Source organism: Ovis aries, chromosome 12, assembly GCF_016772045.2.
Source record: "Ovis aries strain OAR_USU_Benz2616 breed Rambouillet chromosome 12, ARS-UI_Ramb_v3.0, whole genome shotgun sequence".
In the NCBI taxonomy this organism is placed as follows: Eukaryota; Metazoa; Chordata; class Mammalia; order Artiodactyla; family Bovidae; genus Ovis; species Ovis aries.
Genome location: NC_056065.1, coordinates 36964717 through 36979579, shown reverse-complemented (window position 1 = coordinate 36979579; position 14863 = coordinate 36964717). Strand labels below are relative to the sequence as shown.

The 14863-nt window shown below is 35.2% G+C and overlaps 1 protein-coding gene across 2 annotated transcripts in view; it reads left to right on the top strand.

The window, feature by feature from the left end:
* Positions 1–14863, top strand: part of KIFAP3 (kinesin associated protein 3) — a 146191-nt gene that overhangs the window by 13457 nt on the left and 117871 nt on the right. For both annotated transcript variants that reach the window (XM_004013680.6, XM_027975591.3), the window contains exons 2-3: positions 6558–6689; positions 12883–13037. In XM_004013680.6, coding sequence (XP_004013729.1) covers positions 6558–6689; positions 12883–13037 — 287 coding nt within the window. The remainder of the gene's footprint in view (positions 1–6557; positions 6690–12882; positions 13038–14863) is intronic.

Here is a 14863-nt window from a genome sequence, read left to right as displayed (position 1 = left end):
TGAATTTGAAGCATGGAATCTTAACCACTGAATCACCCTGGAAGTCCCCCTGCATCACGGTCTTGAACACAAACATGCAGTAAATCCTTTTGACAGGAGTAATTTTTCAAAAACAAATATGTGTTTGTTGAAAAATTAAGGGCTAAACTTTTGTTTCTGTAGAAAATTAATCATGAATATGGAGTACAGTGTTAGTCAGTGTTTTTTGTCTGTTTTAGGGATCATAATGATATCATCATCCATATGAAATCTGGAAACATCAGGATGTACTTTAGAAGTCAGTAATTAAGAATACTGCCTGAAGGTGACAGTTATCATATGTGAAGAAAGATGTCTCATATCAGTCTCATATCAGTCTGTGAAGCCTGACTTCATATTGAGATTTACAAAGCACAACTTTTTCTAAGTCAGTATATTACCACATTGGTTTTAATTCTCTTGTACAAAAAAAAAAAAAAAAGTGAAAATCCTCCATTAATAGAAGAAATTTGCAAAACAGTTAAAAAGTCATCAGTTTAGTATCAGTGTCATCAGTTCAGTTCAGTCACTCAGTCATGTCCGACCCTTTGCATCCTCATGGACTGAAGCACACCAGGCTTCCCTGTCCATCACCAACTCCCAGAGCTTGCTCAAACTCATGTCCATCAAGTCAGTGATGCCATCCAACCATCTCATCCTCAGTCTTTCCCAGCATCATCGTCTTTTCCAAAGTCAGTTCTTCACATCAGGTGGCCAAATTATTGGAGTTTCAGCTTCAGCATCAGTCCTTCCAATAAATATTCAGGACTGATTTCCTTTAGGATGGACTGGTTTGATCTCCTTGCTGTCCAAGGGAATCTCAAGAGTCTTCTTCAGTACCACGGTTCAAAAGCATCAATTCTTTGATGATCAGCTTTCTTTATAGTCCAACTGTAACATCCATATTGGAGAAGGAAATGGCAACCCACTCCAGTATTCTTGCCTGGAGAATCCCAGGGACAGAGGAGCCTAGTGGGCTGCTGTCTATGGGGTCGCACAGAGTCAGACACGACTGAAGCAACTTAGCAGCAGCAGCAGCAACATCCATATATGACTACTGGAAAAACCATAGCTTTGACTAGATGGACCTTTGTTGACAAAGTAATGTCTCTGCTTTTTAATATGCTGTCTAGGCTGGGAATAACTTTTCTTCCAAGGAGCAAGCATCTTATAATTTCATGGCTGCAGTTACCATCTGCAGTGATTTTGGAGCCCAAAAAAGGAAAATCTCTCACTGTTACATCGTTTCCCCATCTATTTACCATGAAGTGTACCATGAATAGTGCCGTGATTTTAGGTTGTTTTTTTTTTTAATGATCTTAGTTTTTTGAATGTTGGGTTTTAAGCCAACTTTTTCACTCTCCTTTTCACTTTCATCAAGAGGCTCTTTAGTTCTTCACTTTCTGCCATAAGGGTGGTGTCGTCTGCGTATCTGAAGTTATTGATATTTCTCCTGGCAATCTTGATTCCAGCTTGTGCTTCATCCAGCCCAGCATTTTGCATGATATACTCTGCATAGAAGTTAATTAGCAGGGTGACAATATACAGCCTGACATACTCCTTTCCCTATTTGGAACCAATTGTTGTTTCATGTCCAGTTCTAACTGTTGCTTCTTGACCTGCATATGGACGTCTCAGATGGCAGGTAAGATGGTCTGGTATTCCCATTTCTTGAAGAATTTCCTATATTTTGTTGTGATCCACACAGTCAAAGGCTTTGGTGTAGTCAATAAAGCAGAAGTAAATGTTTTTCTGGAACTCTGTTGCTTTTTTGATGATTCAGCGGATGTTGGGAATTTGATCTCTGGTTCCTCTGTCTTTTCTAAGTCCAGTCTGAACATCTGGAAGTTCACAGTTCATGTACTCTGAAGCCTGGCTTGGAGAATTTTGAGCATTACTTTGCTAGCGTGTGCAATGAGTACAGTTGTGTGGTAGGTTGAACATTCTTTGGCATTGCCTTTCTTTGGGATTGGAATGAAAACTGACCTTTTCCAGTCCTGTAGCCACTGCTGAGTTTTCCAAATTTGCTGGCATATTGCATGCAGCACTTTCACAGCATCATCTTCTAGGATTTGAAACACTCAACTGGAATTCCATCACCTCCACTAGCTTTTTTCATGGTGATGCTTCCTAAGGCCCACTTGATGTTCCATTCCAGCATGTCTGGCTCTAGGTGAGAGATCACACCATCGTGATTATCTGTGTCATGAAGTTCTTTTTTGTATAGTTCTGTGCATTCTTGCCACCTCTTCTTAATATGCTCTGCTTCTGTACTGTTTATGTACTTCATTGTGCCCATCTTTGCATGACATGTTCCCTTGGTATCTCTAATTTTCTTGAAAAGATCTCTGATCTTTCCCATTCTATTGTTTTCCTCTATTTCTTTGCATTGATCACCGAGAAAGGCTTTCTTTTCTCTCCTTGCTATTCTTTGGAACTCTGCCTTCAGATGGGTGTATCTTTGGTTTTTCTCCTTTGCCTTTAGTTTCTCTTCTTTTCTCAGCTATTTGTAAGGCCTCCTCAGACAACCATTTTGCCTTTTTGCATTTCTTTTTCTTCGGGATGATCTTAATCACTGCCTCCTGTACAATGTCACGAACCTTCATTCATAGTTCTTCAAGCACTCTGTCTGTAAGATCTAATCCCTTGAATCTATTTGTCACTTCCACTGTATAATTGTAAGGGATTTGATTTAGGTCATACCTAAATGAATGGTCTAGTGCTTTTCCCTACCTTCTGCAATTTAAGTCTGAATTTGGCAATAAGTTCATGATCTGAGCCATAGTCAGCTCCTGGTCTTTTTTTTTTTTTTTTTTTGCTGACTGTGTAGAGCTTCTTAAGGTGCTACAAATAGTAAATCAGGTAATTCCAATAATGGGCTAAATTATTTCTCACCTGATTGATGAATTCCAAGTAATTGGAAGTTCATTCTCTTGATTGTTAAATATCTGTCATCATTATGAATGACATGTTAAATTCAGTTAGGAAGTTTGCTTTTAAGATAAAATTATTCATTTTGTGGTGATAATACAAGTATATATTTTGATGTGGCACATTGCTATGGTAAAAGCAAATTATTTATAGACATAATTCATGATTGTGCCCAAACAAGCTGGAATATTTTACTAACCAAAATAGAATTTGAAACTGTGGTTATCAATTGAAAAATGTTTATATTGTACATAAATACAGAGCGACTGAATTATAAAATGTTTTGAACCTTTAGAAAAACTATTTTGTAAATCAGCCAAATGTACTGCTGTGGTTTGTGAGGGAATCCTGTAAATTTTGTGCAGTGTAAGTTAGAAATAAAGAATCAAGGTGTTCAACAAATAGGAGTCTCTGGAATTTGAGAATATGAAGTATTAAAGACAAGGTTTTTTTTTTTTATTTACTTACGGCTGCACTGGGTCTTTATTGCTACGTGCAGGCTTTCTCGAGTTGAGGTGAGCGAGGACTATCCTCTAGTTGTGGTATATGGGCTTCTCAGTCCAGTGGCTTCTCTTGTTGGTGGAGCACAGGTTCTAGGCACTCGGACTTCGTTAGTTGAAGCATGTGGGCTTAGTAATTGCGAGTTGCTGGCTCTAGGGCACATGGGCTTCAGTAGTTGTGGCTCATGGGCTCTAGAGTGTGCAAGTTTCACAGGCTTGCTTAGTTACTCCAGAGCATGTGGAATCTATCAGATCAGGGATCTAACGTGTGTGCCCTGCATGGGGAGGCAGATTCTTAACCACTCCGCCACTAGGGAAGTCCTGTGGTAAATTGTTACTGTATTTTTAATACACACAATGTTTATAGCATGAACTTAGTTTGTAATATGTGTATTTTATATATTCAGTGGTAGTGCAAAGGGGAACAGGAAAGAAGTTTATTCTACCTATAATCTCCGTCAGCCCTCATACTGATATAAACAATTAGTACTTGTATCACTCTTATGTCAGTTGCTATTAAAATATAGTTTCAGCCCACCAAATTGCTACCATAAGCCTTTTCTTTAAGGAAATTCTAGAGCTAACATTCTCTGGTTATATATGTATAGATAGGAAAATGTCTGGATGTATGTGTGCTGAAATCGTAACAATTGGTTTCTCCAGGGTTTTTTGGTTTATTTTTTCTTTTTGCTAATTTATGTGTTCTGTTTTTCTCTACAGTAAACAAATTGTACTAGTGGTAAATAAATAAATAAAATTAGTTTCTTTAAAATACGTGTACAAAAGAAACCCCCCAAACTGAAAAGGAATAGTGAAGTTCTTTAAACTATTTCATTTCCTTGGGAAAAGCAAAATATCAAACCAAAGGATAACCATTATGCTTTTCTGTCAGTTGTTAATATGTAGAAGACCCACGTTGAAAGCGTATTATGAGGTTGCTCTTAGGTTCTGCAATTATGTTTTATCCTTATGATTCTCTTCTCCTGAATACAGTTACCACCTCCTGTTTAAGTTCGGTACTGGGGTTGGTCTCCATCTCATCAGGAAGGGAATAACTGTTTCTCTTTATAGTGAAGATAGTTTCTTTAGTGCTATATTAACATTTGTTTTTTAGCTGTACTTGCTTACTGTCTTGAATTCCTGTGGTTCCTCTAGCTTTTGACTGCTAGCTTGAATTTACATGCATTTATCTTACCTTTTAGAAGCTGTACCATTCTCTTTAACGTGTATGTATATATCTCTGTGTGTGTATTATATATATATACACATCCATATTTTTCTAATTCTCTGTTTTTTACTGGCATCCCTAGTTTCTACTTTTATTTTTTATATCTGGATATCTTTCTGTCAGTTAGTTTAGTTGCTGACATACCTAGAGTTTAGCTTCTGTATATTTGATTTCTGTCTCTACACTTGACTGTTAATTGTTGTTCTAATATAGATTACAGAACCAAAGTGATGTCTCTGCTTTTTAATACACTGTCTAGGTTTGTCATAGCTTTTCTTCCAAGGGGCAAGTGTCTTTTAATTATATGGCTGCAGTCATCATCTGCATTGATTTTGGAGCCCAAGAAAATAAAGTCTGTCACTGTGTCCATTGTTTCCGCATCTTTTTACCATGAAGTGATGGGACTGAATGCCATGATCTTAGTTTTTTGAAAGTTGAGTTTTAAGCCAGCTTTTTTTACTCTCTTCTTTCACCTTTATCAAGAGGCTCTTAAGTTCCTCTTAAGAGGGTAAAGCTCTCTAGCCTTACCTTTTAAGGCTTACCTCGGTAGCCTTGTTGTAATAAAGAATTCTGAAATTCTGTCAGTTGTTAATATGTGGAAGACCCACTTTGAAAGTGTTAGTATGAGGTTGCTCCTAGGATCTGCAGTTATATTTTATCCTTATGATTCTCTTCAATTGGATTCAGTTACCCCCTTCTATGTAAATTCAGTACTGGGGTTGCTGAACTGAAGTAAAAAGTTATTTTAAAATTACATTGAAATATGCATAATAAGTCAGTTATTCCTACTGAAGAAAAAGTTTTGAGTTTCTGATTTTTGGAATTTAAGATGTTATCATATTTCTCTTCCTTCCCATTAGGTTAAAAGATCCCACTGTGCAGATAACCAGCTCTGATTACAGTGAGAAATTTTACTTGCTTCCATTGCAGTCTCTTCAGTCTCTTTTAATAAAACTTGTTTTATCTGCTGCTAAAGTGATCAATAGCAAGTAGTGATTACATTTGTGACAACACGGATGGACCTGGAAGATATTATGATTAGTGAAATAAGTCAGGCAGAGAAAGACAAATACTCTGTGTTTTCGCTTATATGTAGAATATAAAATAAAACAAATGAACAAGTATAACAGCATAAAAACAGACACTGAGATACAGATAAACTAGAGGTCACCAGAGGGGAGAAGTGTAAGAGGAGAGCCAAAATAGGTGAAGGGAATTAGTAGATACAAACAACTTACAATAAGGGACAAGGATGATAAGGTACAACACATGACAAGGACAATAAGGTACAACACAGAGATTATAGCTTGCTAATGTCACTATAATTTTGGACACATGACTATAGAATATAACCTGTAAATTCTCTTTTGTTACACAATTTGTACGTGATTTAGGTACTAATTCAATTTATATAATTATGTTAATTGATAACAGTATTATTTTGCAATTTGGATAATTTCTTCATGTCCTTCTGTGATACAGTTAATGGGTTAACTATTGAGCAGGTTAATTTTTTTTAATATAAATTTTGGGGCAGCTGCCTTTGGTTTTAAATTGCTGACTTTCAGTTGAGGTTATTCTCTCCACAACCATTTTAATTTTTTTTTTTACTCACTGGCTATTATGCATGATTCTTTGGATAAATGCATTTTTTTTTCAGAGCTCTTCATAAAGGTACTTTCTGCAAGACCAAGAATTATATGTATAACATAAGAGTTTATAAAATTGGAGAAAAAGGATTATTTCTTGGCCCAGTTCAAGAGTAAATCTGATTTAAATGCATGTGTTAATGTAACACACATGCTTTTGGAACTAGGAGCTAGATAAACACCTGGATGTTTTGTGAGCTTTTAATTAGCTATCCTGTTTTTCTTTTATAGGAAAGTTAAAGGAGGAAATATCGATGTACATCCATCAGAAAAAGCACTTATTGTTCAATATGAAGTGGAAGCTACCATTCTTGGAGAAATGGGGGATCCCATGTTGGGAGAACGAAAGGAATGCCAAAAAATGTAAGTTTTCTTCATTTGTGCATATTTGAAAGTGGTAAACCTTATACAAAGTTTGTAGAAATCTGATGTTATTTGAATTTGGATAGATAATGAATGACTCTGGCATTCCTCTCAACCTACATTATCTTAGTGAAGCAGAGACTATATTAAACTATAAATATAGAGTATATTCCAGAGAAAATCATGTTTATGAACTTAATTGGAACCTAATGAAAAATGCCTGTTCTTATTAATCCCATTTTATAAATGCATATAGTAGAATATGACTTGTGAAATCAATGATAAGAGATATGTTTATGTTAGACATTTTAGCCTAATTTAGCAAGTTTGTATTTTAGCTGATTCTTTCTTCCCTGAAATTACAGAAAGGTATATGACTTCTAGAATTCACAAATGGGACATGTACCTTGAATTCATCCCTTAAAAATCCAGCCATCTGAAAGATGTTAATAGTAGGACAAGTGTTTTCTGACTCAGTGAATTGACCTTAGATCTCCCAGTATTCTACACACTTTCCTTTCTGCTTTTGTAGTACTTTCAGGAGTCCCTTGGGAACTGGCCTTTTTCATTTGTCTTCAGTTGTGCTGGCAATGATCTTGCACTCTTGCCATAGTTTTGTAGAAGTAGAAAGGGTCTGAGATCACCTAATATTGTTTCCCAACTTTCTTCCCTGCAGAAAAATATTAAAAAGTTGGTATGTTTTGGTATATTCGATTCAGTACATAGTGTAGAATATAATGTAGTTATATTATATAGTTATATATAACTATATATATATTATATATATTATAATATATTATATAACTATAATATATTATAATATATACTATAATATATTACAGTATAATATATTATAACTATAATATATTATAACTATATATATTATATATATATTATATAGTTATATTATATAGTGTAGTTATAATGTAGTTAAGTATAGTCAGGATACTAGGAGTGCATATGATGTTATTTAGCTCACTGAGAAGCACCACAGCTTAAATGCATAGCAGTGGTTCTCAACTGGTTAGAATTTTTTTCCTCAGGGAACATTTTGGTTGTCATACTGGAAGGTGCTATTGTTATCTAGTGGATAGAGGCTGAGGTGCTGCTAAGCATCCTACTATGCACAAAATAGCCACCTGCTAAGAAAAAACGATTTGGCCCCAAACTTTAATTGTGCTTCAGTTAAGAAACTTTATTGCACAGCAACCTGAAAAGAGAAGCTACCGACTGTCTTAAGATCTCTAGTCTGTCTTCTTATTTGGTTTAGAAGGACACTAAATTTCATAGATAGTTCTTTAAACATAAACAAGTCCTGCGATAATCCACTAGATTGAAGAGATACACACATGTATACACACATACTTAATGCTGTAGATTTTAACTCACATGCTCAGTTTTTTGTATTCTGTCACACTGTCTTCCATTTGTGTGTTTGTGATTGCTACCTAAATTTTATGCATATTGAAAAAATATGAAATCTCTTGATATTTTTATTCATTTGATTTCCAAAGAAAAGCTAGCAGATTAGGGGTCTTTGCCTTTAGAACCTCATGCATCCACATTTCGTAAGTGAAATTTTTTTAGTTTCTTAGTAGTGTAGTAGTAGCCTTATTCAACCAGTGAGAACTGGTTGTTGTTATTTGAAATGAAAATAAGTGAGAATTGTAGTTATTGTTTGAAAATCTGCAGGTGCACAAGACAAGGGATATATTGACTAAAGAGTCAGCCACCTGGAAAGAGTTACTATAGACTCACTAGAGTAAGTGGATTTAAACATCAGTAGGGGAGGAAAAACCTCTGTTACCCAACTTTGTGATAGTCATCCTTGGTCACTCAAGATTTGGAGAGGAGTATTATTGTGAGACCAAAAGGAGAATATGATTTGTTAATAGTTCAAGAGGATTTATCAATGACGATGGCTAGGGTGAGGGTTTTGAGGGAGAAACTCATAGTTTGAGATAGATGTGAAATTAAATCATTAAATTTCATTTAATGCAGTGGCAGTCAGTGCTATGACTCAGCTCCAAAAGATGTATTTCATTCTCCCTTATTGGATAAAGGAATATATAAGCCCACCTTGAACAGAATCCCAGGTTTCTGAATATTTCTGAGAAACCTATGGTTATGATCTGAAAATAACATGCACATTTTTAATGAGTTTTTTGTGTTCTTAATAGGCATGGGATGCCTATGAAGATTATTTTTTTGATTAAAGAAATAATCAGTAAACGTATAGCTAGTCATATATATTTGACATTAAATCTTAGTCATATATATATATTTGTCTCTTTTAGTAAGGGAAGGATTTAGGACAAAAATGTACACACTAAAAGAACAGAGTCTTTCTATTACTTGGAAAGATGATGATGAATTAGATTGTTTATATATATATAGTAGAAAATCTAAAATTGATTTTAAAAGGTCTGCTTTATTAAATCAAAATACTACTTACAGACCTATTAAATGTTCAAAGTCTAAAACACTAGTAGCACTAGATGCTGGTGAGGATGTAGAACAACAGAAACTCACTCATTGCTAATGAAAATATAAAATGTAACAGCTACTTTGGAAGGCATTTTGGCAGTTTCTAAGCTAAACATACACTTACCATATGATCCAACAGTTTTGCTCTTAGATATTAACCCAAAATGAGTTGAAAATTTATGTCCACACGAAAACCTGCACGTGAATCTTAATAGCAGCTTTATAACTGTCAACAGTTGGAAGCAACCAAAATATCCTTCAGTAGGCAAAAGAGTAAGCAAACTGCGTTGCATCCATATAGTCAAGTATTATTCAGCACGAAAGGAAATCAACCATCAAGCGATGAAAAAACATAGAGGAACCTAAATGCATATTACTAAGTGAAAGAAGCCAGACTGGAAAGGTTATATACTGTATGATTCCAACTCTATGACCATCTAGAAAAGGCAAAACTGAAGTAAAAGTAGATTAGAGGTTCTTAGGGGTTATGGCGTGGGGAAGGGGAGAATATGTGGAACATAGGGCATTTTTAGGGTAGTTCAAACTATTTTGTGTGTGTGTGAAATTAGGCATTTGTTCAAGCTCACAGAACTATACACTGCAGACTGCACCCTAATGTAACTGTACAGTTTAGTTAATAGTATGTCAAAATGATTCATCAGTTATGACAAAGTTACCACAAGATGGTGATAATAGAAGAAACTGTATTGAGGGAGGGTGGTGGGGACATATATGGTAACTCTACTTTCTGCACTATTTTTCTGTAAATCTGAAACTCTTCTGAAAAAGACTAGCAAGAAAATTTCCAAAATTATATTTATAGAATTTCTACCATGCCTGTTCTCAATCAGATTTATGGAAACTCAAGATTTCTCAGTTCCTTGTTAAAATTAAACATGGAGAGGTCTTTTGAGAGGTTTTCTCAGGATGAATTCTTCTTTATATTTTTACTTCCTGATGTGCAGCTAAAATTATACAAAAGTATTCTGTAGTTTAAAAGACTTAAAAGGTAGGAAGTTAAAAAACCAAATAAATTATAGAAAAAACTAAAATAGAGAGACAGAGTACTGCTAGGATTCTTGTTGCAGACCATAGAAACCTCTCCAGCAAAGTCAAGCATAAAAGGAATGTATTCAAAGCTGTACGGTAGCTTATCAAATCCTGAGAGGACCAGATTTGGGGATGACTGTATAACTGGGAATAATATTCAAATCACTTTACTAGACTTGTTTCAGGGGAGAGCACCTGTATCTGAATAATGACTTCAGAGATGCTGAGTGCAGGACATTTTTCTAAGGTCTCTGTCCCTGTCGTCTCTTTTTCTAAGGTCTCTGTCCCTGTTGCCTCTAATACCTTCAGTTTCTCCCAAACTTAGCCATCTTCAGTTCATTCGCTCAGTCATGTCCACCTCTTTGTGACCCTATGGACTGCAGCACATCAGGCTTCCCTGTCCATCACCAACTCCCGGAGTTTACTCAAACTCATGTCCATTGAGTCAAGGATGTCATCCAACCATCTCATCCTCTGTCATCCCCTTCTCCTCCTGTCTTCAATCTCTCCCAGCATCAGGGTCTTTTCCAATGAGTCAGTTCTTTCACATCAGGTGGCCGAAGTATTGGAGTTTCAGCTTTAGCATCAGTCTTTCCAATGAATATTCAGGACTGATTTCCTTTAGGATGGACTGGTTTGATCTCCTTTCTGTCCAAGGGACTGTCAAGAGTCTTCTCCAACACCACGGTTAAAAAGCATCAATTCTGTGCTCAGCTTTCTTTATAGTCCAATTGTCACATATATACATGACTACTGGGAAAACCATAGCTTTGACTAGATGGACCTTTGTTGGCAAAGTAATGTCTCTGCTTTTTAATATGCTGTCTAGGTTGGGAATAACTTTTCTTCCAAGGAGCAAGCATTTTTAAATTTCATGGCTGCAGTCACCATCTGTAGTAATTTTGGAGCCCCCTAAAATAAAGTCTCTCGCTGTTTCCATTGTTTCCCCATCTATTTCCCATGAAGTGATGGAACCAGATGCCATGATCTTAGTTTTCTGAATGTTGAGTTTTAAACCAACTTTTTCACTCTCCTCTTTCACTTTCATCAAGAGGCTGTTTAGTTCTTCTTCTCTTTATGCCATGAGTGTGGTGTCAGTCCTGAATATTCATTGGAAGGACTGATGCTAAAGCTGAAACTCCAATACTTTGGCCACCTGATGCAAAGAACTGACTCATTTGAAAAGACCCTGAAGCTGGGAAAGATTGAAAGCAGGAAGAGAAGGGGATGACAGAAAATGAAATGGTTGGATGGCATCACCGACTCAATGGACATGAGTTTGAGTAAACTTTGGGAGTTGGTGATGGACAGGGAAACCTGGCATGCTGCAGTCCATGAGATCGCAAAGAGTCAGACACAACTGAGCAACTGAACTGAACTGAACTGTGGTGTTATCTGCATATCTGAAGTTATTGGTATTTCTCCCAGCAACATTAATTCCAGCTTGTGCTTCATCCAGGCTAGCATTTCTCATGATGTACTCTGCATATAAGTTAAATAAACAGGGTAACAGTATACAGCTTTGACATACTCTTTTCCCAATTTGGAACCAGTCTCTTGTTCCATGTCCAGTTCTAACTGTTGCTTCTTAACCTGCATACAGATTTCTCAGGAGGCAGGTCAGGTGGTCTGGTATTCCCATCTCTTGAAGAATTTTCCACACACACACACACACACACACACACACACACACAGAAACAGTCAAAGGCTTTAGCATAGTCAGTAAAGCAGAAGTAGATGTTTCTCTGGAACTCTCGCTTTTTCAATGATCCAGCGGATGTTGGCAATTTGATCTCCAGTTCCTCTGCCTTTTAACTAAGCCATCTTCACTAGCGATCTTCACTAAGAAGTATTTCAGCACTGTGGCTCCTTTCTTTTGTCTCTCTTTTTGAATCTAAGCCTTGCATGAGTGCATCTGCTTGCGAGAATCTCTTGCCACCAGTTTGAGTCTTCACCCTGAACCTAATTTTTTGTCCTTATAGCTTTCTTTGTTGTCATGAATCCATGTAAATTGGCAATTGCTTCCAGATTTTGAACAACCTTTTCTTATTCATCTTGCAGTGAATTTCCTGGACTAAATTAAAAAGGAGGAAGAACCTGTTTGTTTTTTTTTTAATGTACTGACAAATATAACTATATTCATTTGTTCCTCAGCATTCCTCATATAAGTCTTAAAATGCATCCTACTTTTTTTTTCCTTCTGCATAATTTCCATCAGAATAATCAAATCTGAATATGTTAATATTGTATTCTGTCCTTAACTGAAAACTATGACTGTGAATATGGTCAAGAAAATGATTTATTTTTGTCACTATGGATTTTCATATCTAATAATTAAAAACTTTATATGATATAAATATATGTATATGACATCAGAAAGACTGTTTTATAACTGGTCTCTGGATATGCTATCCTCCCTAGATGAGTCAGATGTAGACTTTACCATTCCTTTTGTTATCTCGTTTGTCCAATTTGAAGAAAATCATTGTTTTGCATTTTTTTCTAAGTCTAGCTATATCTTATACTTTATTACATGTTACTAAAAGAGACTATGTCAGGTACATTAAATATTTTATAAATTATTTAAAAGAAGTACTGTTTAAATTGTTACTTACTTTAATAATAACTGAGTTGGAAAATTCTGATTTGCCTGCAGTATCCGTCTTAAAAGTCTCAATGCCAACACAGATATAACTTCCCTGGCACGGAAGGTGGTTGAGGAATGTAAACTCATTCATCCCTCAAAGCTAAATGAAGTGGAACAGCTGTTGTACTATCTCCAGAACCGCCGTGATTCAATGTCAGGAAAAGGTAAGTAGAAGAACAACTAAATTTTTAACGCAAAACCATAGCAAAAACCACCTCAATATTGTAAGTAATTAGCCTCCAATTAAAATAAATAAATTAATTTAAAAATGAAAAAAAAACAAAACCAGAGTTGTTTGACTGTAGTTTGTACTTTTGATATTTAAATGGTGATGGTTTTTTTTTTGTTGTTGTTAGTGCTATGACTAAGTGAATGAAAGAATAAACAAACATACTAGTATTCCAGGCTTACAAAATGATCTATTTTGTACCAAGTGTGTGTGTGTGCATGCGCACATATGATAAAATAAGGAATAAAAAAGCAAATATCTTTCATATTGATTCTGGAATAATAGAAAGAGAGAATTGAGGCCTGGAAACCTGTTTTCTCCACCCGAGCAACTTATTTATATTTTCTATATTTCTTATTGACAATTAATTGATAATTTGGATTACTAAAGTATTTAAGTGTTAAAATATTTGTGGTATGCATATGTTTTGTGAATCTTTCTTAGGAAAACTTACCTTTTCATTGCCAAACATCTCTATTGTTACTATTCTTCTATCTTTAATTGCCTCATAAAAGAATAAATTCATTAAACTTAGAGCTAAGTAATTGATTATTTATAGAAGACATTTTCCAATGTCCAAGCTCAAAACAAAAGTACAGGTATTTAAATGGAAAGTTATCTCAGATTAATCAGTGGTTACTTATTCCATTTCATAGTATTTATTAATGGACAGTCCATGGAGTCGCGAAGAGTTGGACACAACTGAGCAACTTTCACTTCACTTCACTTATCAAGTTTACATATATCTTTCTTTTCATTCCTAAGTTCTATTATATGGTACCCTTGACATAGCTTATACTTCAGTTTTGATTGTATTAAGTAGAAAAAATGAAAGAGAAAATTTATTTGCACTTTTAAAAAAATTAAGCAGTCATTTCTCTCCATCCATAGCAAATAAAATGCCTTGTGCCTAATATGTACTTTTATTAGTTAGCCTTGTATACAGTATATAGCACACATTATATGATCAGTATGTATTTGTTGAATGAATTGAATAGCTGTGAATTTATTTAAAAACAAAAATAAGCATTTTGAACTTGATTATTTCCAACTGCATAGCTGGCACTCCAACTACTTAGTTGTATACCTATTAATTATTAATAATAAGTGCTATAAGGAAAATATTATCAAAAATTTTTAACTACTTTGTGATAGACTATTTCTGTAATGGTGTTACTGGATGATAAAAGATAATATCTTCAATAAGTTAAGTTGAAAATGAGAAAAGTAAATCCTGTGCTTTTAAGATGTGTCTGTTCCTACTGTAGGTTGTACAATATAATTAAAATTAATCTTTCCTAATGCTACTGTGCTGAAGTACTGAAGTCGCTCAGTTGTGTCTGACTCTTTGCAACCCCAGGGATTGTAGCCTACCAGGCTCCTCCCTCCATGGGATTCTCCAGGCAAGAGTACTGGAGTGGGTTGCCATTTCCTTCTCCAGGGGATATTCCCGACCCAGGGATGGAACCCAGGTCTCCCGCATTCCAGGGAGATGCTTTAACCTCTGAGCCACCAGGGAAGCCCTTAATACAATTCTGAGGACATTTGTAATAAAATAAAATAATATCTTTAATGAGAACCCTTTCACTGAGTTTTCAAGATAAATCAGTCTTCTTACCTCCTTCCCCAGAAATTAAAGTAATATGAGGAAATTTTCATATTATCATAAATTCAAATCATTGTTACTTTATATAGATACTAATGTTTGGAGACATATATGAAATGCTATGCTATAGCATATATACATTTATTTTTAGAAAT